Source organism: Thermobia domestica, chromosome 16 (genome assembly GCF_964235325.1).
Source record: "Thermobia domestica chromosome 16, izTheDome1.hap1.1, whole genome shotgun sequence".
Taxonomy (NCBI): Eukaryota; Metazoa; Arthropoda; class Insecta; order Zygentoma; family Lepismatidae; genus Thermobia; species Thermobia domestica.
In genome coordinates this window covers 55,434,923-55,444,269 of record NC_137469.1, presented here as the reverse complement: position 1 = coordinate 55,444,269, position 9,347 = coordinate 55,434,923, and the positions used below count along the sequence as shown (strand labels likewise).

Here is a 9,347-nt window from a genome sequence, read left to right as displayed (position 1 = left end):
CACCCGCAAATGTCACGTTAACGTTTCAATAGTAGACCCAAAGTCAGATGGCATTCGGACCGAGGATTCTGCTTATTAATTTCTGTACGCACTTCCACCTTTTCATATGAAAGTCACGTAGCTTATTTTTTCATAAATTAATAGATACTGACGTTTCTTACAGTGTGTGTGTTTTGTATTAAACGATTTTCTCACTGAAACTGCATTAAGTTCAATATGATCCAATCTTACCGCATGTGATCTCGAGTGCACCTTAGAATTGCAGGGTTAAACGTGTAATGACGCTAGTTGCAGAAATCTGTCAATACATACAGTTGGTCTTTCATACTTATTGACAAATCCTTTTCCACCACGAAGGAACTGCTCACGTACCATATCTACAATTCAATTTAGAATATACGGGTAAGGGTGGACTAGGCATTATAAAATGCAGTCATATTGGATAGTGCACCGTTGAAAACTAAGCTCTCACAAGATTTATACGAAATAATACGAACGTGCGAGTACTCAGTATCATATGACGCGAATGGATTAACAATTTTAAATGTACAAAGTATGACAACAGAAGTGACAACTCAGAAACATGACGGACAAAAATACAAAAAGAAAATTATTTTGACCTGTCCGAGGATTCTGTATATTTTACGCGTAAGAATGCGGTCGTACAACAGGCAGTGTGAACGTAACTTCTGAAGCTGAATCGATATATGACCTAGTTATCATCTTCATTACTATAAACTGTGGTCACTAATCGAGATCCACTTAATCATTTACGCAACTCATGAAACTAACAACAATGGGCAGGTGCGAACTCAGTCAGAATGGACAGAACAACAAACATTTCTCTATTGATGAATCAACAAGCAACAATCTTATTCAGACATTTCATACACAAAATAACTTGCGATAAAATAAATAATTATGTGTCGTCCCCAACACACAGTGGCCTGCCTGTTCCACATGAATTCGCTACAAATTTTCCGAATTACACAAAGATGACTCAGTTCTATGTTTTCTAGAAAGACTGAATTCTACTTTTTGCGCCTGTCGCCGTTCATCAATTTCTCAGCAAGGTGTTACCTCCTCATTCGATTGGTTGCAGCAAACTATATGACTTGGTTATTAGCAACTAGCCTACGTTCCACACTGATCACTAGTTTATCTGCTATGCTGGTATATTTTTATTTTTTATATATTTTGTTACAACTTCATATATTAATTTATAATAAAGAGCTTCTTATGATTATTCCTACAGATGTAAAACTTAAATTGTTATGAACTATCCGCTTCGGAAATACTACTTGAAGGTTTGAAACAATTCACCCTGTGTCTATTCAAGTTCGGAAACTGGTCGAACTACATGTATAAAGTTCCCAGTGCTTCTCCTCATGTTTTCTAGTACTTATAAATGAGGAAGTATATTAAATTTTTCAGATTCGAGTTGTCATGTTATAGCTTTTTTAAGTTTCAGATTACTACGATTAGGAACCATGTATTCCTGACATACTATGCGGAGTTTGTACTTCATGACTATCAATTTTTTGAATTATTACGAAAATGGTGTCTTCACGACATTGACTCGATTTTCTCCTTCCTAAATATCTCGATTTGCTTATTACATGTTGTACTCATTTTCATTGTCACGATATATTACTTTCGACAATATACTAGTCTTCGGAACAAGGTATTTCGTGACTTATTAAGTTCCAAATCACAATGAACGAACCTATTATACGTCTCTGATTCCATTTCTTCCTTCTCATTTGACCTATTATGAATTAGGATTACTAACATCGTAACTAAAAACCGAGACCTAAGAGCAACTGGCTCTAGTTCTTCCTTTGTAAATACTTTTTCTATCACCCTCATGTTTTCTATTCGTGTATTCAAAGTTTAGCTAGAAACTAAGTACTTTTATATCGTTAACAATACGAAACATTGATTAAAGCTATGAGAAAGAAATAAATTATTCGTAATAAAATGTTATTTATATTACTATTTCTGCTATAGCTAGTAATCCTCCAAAACGAAAACTCCTATATCATGAAATACAATTCCAGCCCAAGAAACGTCTTCTTACGTAAAACCATAGCAGCCATTTTTGGGTCTACTACCTACACATATATTTTAAACTAAATAGCAAAAAGGAATGTAATTGGCACAAGTTAGTTTCAGGAAAAAGTCTTATATATTATCACCAAAATGACCGCTCAATTTCACGTAGTGGAGAGCGGTGCTCTTTCTATCTATTTATGAAAACAATTACTTACACGGTGTAAAAGAAAATCTATTATAAAATCCTATGGCGGAGATTCACCGAGCTACAGTACAAAAAAGAAAGAAAAAAAAAAAAAAAAAACCGGAACCTCAAAAGGCACATGTAGATCATATTCCGACAGATTTGTTCAAAACTGCTCGGTGTGTTGTACTGAACGCAGTGATGCAATCTTTGCCATGAGGTTCTTTTTTCAACCAGATTGAACAGGTGCTCATAAATGGAACTATTCTTTTGCCTCAGGAAAAAGTCTATAGAGTTAAATCTGGAGATCGGAGAGACCGTGTCACTTGACATATCTTTCCATTTTCTCGCATAGGCTACAGCGAGGTGAGTGAATGCTAGCAGAGAAATGAGAGACGAGGATACGTATATTGGCATGAACAAACTGTTGAGGCTTCTAACTCGCAAACGAGACTTCCAGATATAGATCTGTAAGGGAATGGTGGTCATGTGATAGCTGTACGAAATCTAGACATTTATAATAAATATTCCTTTACACCCTTCACAAATAATTGTTTTTATAACGAATTTCTATTATTTCTAAGGCACATACCTTTTTCAAAAAGGCATGAACCATTAAATATGAAAATTCACACAGCTAGTTCATCCTATAGTGTTTAGTACCGTGACTGTCATGGAAGTTTTAACATACACACAACAGTAGCGGTTATTCAGTATGTTATCACATTGCTTCTTCTCTCCTTGAAAGTTCAGATCACACTAAGTTTAGTCGGATTCTTCTTGTTCCTCTTGTCAACTTCTAGCTACTTACAATTTACTCTGGTAATCCATCATCCAACTAAATACGAACTACCATCACTTTAGAATGTCGGAGCGTTTAGAATAAATAAATGATCCTCTTCTTTTTTGATCCACCTAAGGAGTTTGTTCACTGCATTAATAGCACTAAGCTTCGTGACCAGAGGTTCAAAGGTTATATATAGTTCGAACCCCGATGTAACCTATAAAGGAAAGAAAAAATTACAATGCTCAATTTATTTAATTAACACTTATCTACTACTATGTGCCCTAAATATCCTAATCGTATTTTTGTATTCCTAGTACGATTTTGGCTACTAATTCTCTTTCCTTCGACATTTACACACTAATGAAAGCTTCGGTCCCACAAATATTTAATTTAGTCCTGGGTCAATCCAAATGAAATCGACCAATGATGGTTGCTGACAAAATTTAGTTTTTGATTATTTTTTACCTAAGTTTGTACCATATTCTGGGAGTTGAAAACGGGTATTCACTTATTTTTTAGCCGCGCAGGTTTTGTCGTAGCGGCCATTTTGTATAGGCGCCTGAGCGTATTTTGAACTTTTTAGTGCATTCTGTTAAACACTGTAACTTCTTAGGTGTTAAAGATAATGAGTTCACACCAAAACTATATGAAAGATAATGGAATGGACAAGATTCTGTGTTCTGTGGACATTGAGACGTATTTTAGAACGTCGGGGGAAAAAGCTCTGAACATTGGTGTTGGAAACCTAAAAATGTTCGTTTTGGAATATACAGTTTGAAACGAAATAAATGAGACTCACCTTCAATTTTTTGTCTACATAGAGACTAGATAATAATAGACAACGGTCCAAACAAGTTTCAAATCTGAGAACCATATACTTGATTTCTTGGAAATTTTTAAAACATTGCGTATTTTCGAAAATCGTGTATTTTCACCATCAAATATCTCAAGAACGGCGCGAGTGAAATCTAAAATTTGCATAAAATACACGATAGTTTTGCAGTAACAAGTGGGTAAAATTCCATCACTGAGACTTGAGTGGTTTCTGAGTTATAAGTTTTTACTTTACTGGGACTTAATATCATGAAGCGCGGATATAAACTTTGTAGCAAAAGTCAAAATAGCACGACAGTCATGTTAAATTGGTAAAATGAGCACAATTTATGAATCATATCTTGTACAAAAAAACGAAAAGCGTCTGTTATTTCTTTTCTGCCTATAGCGCTGCTGTTAAGACATCAGTGAGGTAAACAGTTTACTAATTTGCGTAGAGGGTTTGGCACTGATGTTGAAAGTACGACCTGTAGGAATTGTGAACTCTGTGGGTATTAGTTTCCGAAGAACCTTAGTGATTGACACCCACACCTTGTCATTCGTAGGTAGTCTAAAAGAGGTTCTTGGGACATGGGGATGGAAAAAGTGAACAAAAAGATCGTCCTGACTGATGTCTTCAATTCTCCCAATCCGTCATTTCTCGTCGTAAATACAGACTACGCTATCATTAGGTAAAATTACAACATGTTATGTTCTGGAAGTACTGAAGTACTGCAATCAGTAAATTCATCTGGTTGTGACAATTCATAACATATGATATGATCTGGTATTGATAATTCTTTTACAAGCAGCAAATCTCGAATTTCTTGCTGTTTGACTGCACTTCTGATGAAACATAGATAAATTGTATGCCTGAGATACTATCAACACAAAACCTATACATCTGTTCAACTGTTAAAATTTCGAATTTCACATCATTGTAACAACTTGTAACTCAGGAACTACTCGTCTCACTGATGCAATTTTACCTACGTGTTACTGCACAAATGTTGTGCAATTTTGGGATTTTTCACTTACGTCCTACCTGAGATATTTGATGGTGAAAATAAACGATTTTCGAAAATTCAAAATGTATAAAAGCTTCCAAAAAATCAAGTACAGTGAAACCTCTTCTAACGGACACCTCTGTAAAGCGGACACCTCCCGTAATGGACATATTTTGTAATCCCCAAACACTGTAATAGGAAAAAACATATTGGCAAACCTCTCTAAAGCGGACACTCTCTAGTACGGACACGGACAGTCTTCTCTGTCTTTTATAGTTATTATTTATCTACGTATTACCGACACTTTCTCTAGAAACAAGTTGAAAAGTACAGTAAAAATACATTTTTAGTAATTCATGCATGTGTCACCAAGGAAGCATTATGACAGCATTTTGCCTTCTCAACTGTCTGCTTCCAATCCAGACGAAGCACCTCTGTTTAACAACACTCTCACGTCTTTTGCTTGCATCCCACTCCCACCCAGGCTGTTTTAGACACAAAAGTGATTGATAATTGTCCGCCGTTTGGAATGACATGCTATTCTACTAACCCGCTGGAATCTCTAACCAAACAAAAGACAAATTTGGTATTTTTTTGCCCGCGGGCACGTATATTGTCCCAAAAAAAGACACTACTGGACTGTAATTAAACACAAATTAAAGTGACATACTGAAAACGTAGTAAAGTGATAAGTGCAAAGTGCAGAGAACTATAACATGTTATTTTCATGTTATCCCTCGAACATAGAGTATTGGATGGCGGAGGATAATGCGGGTACAGTAACATTTTCGCAACATTCGTAAATTTATGATTCATGCAAAAATATTTGTTTCGAATTGCATATTACCTTGTTTACTCATTTACGTAAGAAAATATTGAAACCTCCCTAAGGCGAACACCTCTCTATAGCGGACAATTTTTTATTCCCCACGGCTGTCCGCTTTAGAGAGGTTTCACAGTATATGGTTCTCAAATCTGAAACTCGTTTGTGACGTTGTCTGTTATCTAGTCTCTATGTAGACAAAAATTGAAGGTGAGTCTCATTTCAAAATATACATTCCAAAACGGTCATTTTTAGATTTCTAACATCAATGTTCAGGGCTTTTCCCCCGACGTTCTAAAGTACACCTCAATGTCCACAGAACACAGAATCTTGTCCATTCCATTATCTTTCATATGGTTTTGGTTTGAACTCATTATCTTTAAAACCTAAAACGTTACAGCGTTTAACGGAATCCTCTGAAAAGTGCTGAATGCGCACACGCGCCTATACAAAATGGCCGCTACAAACCTGCGCGGCTAAAAAATAAATGAATACTTGTTTACAACTCCCTGAATGTGGTACAATCTTAGGTAAAAAATAAAAAATAATAAATAAATAAATTTTGTCAGCAACCTGTGACCAGGAAATTGGTCGATTTCATTTGGATTGCCCCTCCTTTTTCCCAGAGAACATTAAAATCAGCAGTAAGTTGCTAAAATACTAGTGATCACTACACACACTAACTTACTGCTGATTTTAATGTTATATACAGGGTGCTTCAAAGCAACACCGACAACGTTTAGGAGGTGATTCCTGTCATCAAGATAAGACAATAAGTATAGACCAACCTGGGTGCACAAACGCTTCCTTCCGGAGTTATGGGCTACCGAAAACATGAAAAAATGAATTTTAAAGGTTCACAGCTCCAAAACTATGGGACCTGCTGTAGTCAGGTCAAGACTATTTAGGAATTAGTATGTGCCCTATCCAAATATCTATGTTTCAGAATCCTGTGGTACTCCGCAACAATTTTTAGAGATATACTTGCTGAATACTTCAAATTATATGCCCGTAGCCAAACCGCCTCTACAAACATTGTTGCGTGAGTACCTTAGGATTCTGAAACATGTATTTTTGGATACCGCACATAATATTTTCTAAGTGAAGTCTTGATCCGACTACGGTAGTCTCATAGTTTTGGAGCTACGGACCTTTAAGTTTCTTCTTCCTTTTTTTCTTATTTTTTGTAAAACGTTTTTGACAGCCTGTAACTCCGAAAGGAAGCATTTGTGCACCTAGGCTGGTCTATACTTTTCGTCTTATCTTCCATGCCAGGAATCACCTCCCAAACGTTGATGTTTTGAAACATCCTATATATATATATATATTAGTGAAGGAAACTCTCTATTAGTGTCTAGTTATCGAAGGCAACAAGATTGGCTGCCGGAATTATACTAGGAATATAAAAATCCGATTACGACTCCAAGAGCACATACTAGGGAGCGTTATTTAAGCTTAACAAAATGTGCCAGACTGAATCTGTATTAGAGTTCTAAAGTTACTTATTATTGGCAAAGTTAAGATATTACAGTCTTGCATCTTATTTAGTCGCGTATAATTATGGGAACATAAATAATAAACATTAAAAGATAAAATCTTCTCTACGCATGTGGTTTTACTAAGAAAGATGATATAAGTTCACACACATTTTCCAACAAATACAAACACACACACTATCTTACAATTATTGCTCAATTTTCATTCATGATAGCAAACAATGAGGATGATTAGGAATTAATTTCTGTACTTTCAGCATGTACGACCATGTTAGCCCGTCATACATGAGGGATGATGTCCCTCGGCGATCATACCGCCAATGTAATTGAGGTGAAAGAAAGGAATGGAAAGGAAGGAATGCGACCTCGGAATGTGAGGTACCATCCCAACATTTGCCTGGTATGACTGAGGAAAATACAGGCAACCTCATTCAGGATGGCTGGTTAGTGTTCCCACCGGAAATCGAACCCGGAACCCTCGTACCAAAGGCGCCAATAAGGATGAGATGTCACAATGCAGTTTTTGGCAATTAAATTCTTTTTTCTACTCAAATACTTTACGCGGGTATTTGTTACAAATAGTACTAGCGAAATTATTACTACTTGCCATGTTTGCTCTCTTGCTCCTGCAGTACACTTTCGTTCTAGAACTGCCCCACCGAGTAACCACACAAATGCCAATTACGAAATGAAATCTTTAAGTTTTACGTCCCACGGTTATCCTGGTTAGGCTAAAGGAGACGGTGATTATGAGAGATGAGTGAAATGGTGAAATGAAGAAAGTGGGAGGAAACGGGAGAACCCCGAGAAAACCCACGAACACGGTGTTTGTCCACCACAAAGTTCACTTGGCGGGGGCTGGGATCGAACCCGGGACCCCAAGCACCAGAGGTGAACGCTCTACCACAGAGCCACCGCGCCCCCAAATGCCAATTACGAACTTTCCTTTATATCCCCCCCTTTCCTCCATAAAAAACCTAATTAATAACGAAAATAAAATGAATATATTTCCTGAAATATTTATATAAAGCCATAGCTACCGATGAAAAGTCCCTTATACATACCCTTCGTAAGAAACAACCCCTTCCGCAAGCACAACCACAAACGAATATGGAAGTCTTTTTTGCACTCACAGAGGGACAAGGTTCTCATATCTTTCTTTGAAAATGTGTGGACATCATACGTTCTTTCTTTTAGAGAAAACCATTGAGAAAACCGTAACAGAAGCATACTGTTCGCGTGAATGTGTGATGAAAAAACGTTCCAAGAAAAAATGTTAAATAATCCAGTACCTACAATATAATATTATAGAACGAAAATATCAAAACTAAACATGAATCATTCAAGAGTTTACTTTAAAGAACTATTATAGATAGAAACTATTATAGATGAATTTGTGCAGAATATTCCTTTGTCAGAAAAGCAAGAGCTAAAAGATTTTTCGAAATATATGTCCTATAGGGAAGCGAAAGAGGGTTCAAACAGATTTTGCTAAGAACAGAGTATCTCACGAATTCTTCAAGTGAGAAAGATGAAATTAGGTGGATCAACTTTTCATTAAAATTAACCGAAAGCATGTTTCAACGTTTTAGAAAAAAAAAAATCACTATAGGGGAAAAGAGGGGACTCTGTACTAATATTCAAATTTCCGATTTTACGTTCAGAAAATTCGAACGGAACTGGTTATTAAGGCCTGAAATTCAGTGCATACATTTTCCATTAAAACTGATAGACCGCAAGTTTCAGACTTAATTTTATTTTTAATTCCATTGCTGAGAAGGGGAAATGGGGTCAATTTCTGTAATATTATAATTTTAGTTTTATTAAAGAAGTTTTATTCTTAGGTAATTAAAAACAAACGTTAGTGTAAAATGTCAGCAAAACTGCATATTTTATTAGCACTTGATTGATAATGCTGTCACTGTAAAAAATTTAAAATAAAACTGAAAACTGGCTATTGTGGAAAACACGTCTGAAAATAAATTAACAAAAAATTGGCTACTTACCAATGAATACTCCCTTGATTCATTGGAAGGATTCATTGGTAAGTAGCATTTTTTTAAAATTTTGAATATCCCCCCATGCGCCCATTTAATTATAAGTCTAAAAATACTTTACTTTTATATTGAAATCAATGTGATTCAATTGCTTGCATGAAAACGTATCCTAAGGTTAGAGATTT

The 9,347-nt window shown here is 35.9% G+C and overlaps 1 protein-coding gene across 3 annotated transcripts in view; it reads right to left on the bottom strand.

Annotated features, from left to right (window-relative positions):
* Positions 1 to 426: 426 nt before the first annotated feature.
* Positions 427 to 9,347, bottom strand: part of LOC145673062 (vacuolar fusion protein MON1 homolog A-like) — a 52,470-nt gene continuing 43,549 nt past the window's right edge. For all 3 annotated transcript variants that reach the window (XM_081742406.1, XM_081742407.1, XM_081742408.1), the window contains exon 8: positions 427 to 3,240. In XM_081742406.1, the coding sequence (XP_081598532.1) occupies positions 3,100 to 3,240 (141 nt within the window). In that variant the 3' untranslated portion in view covers positions 427 to 3,099. The remainder of the gene's footprint in view (positions 3,241 to 9,347) is intronic.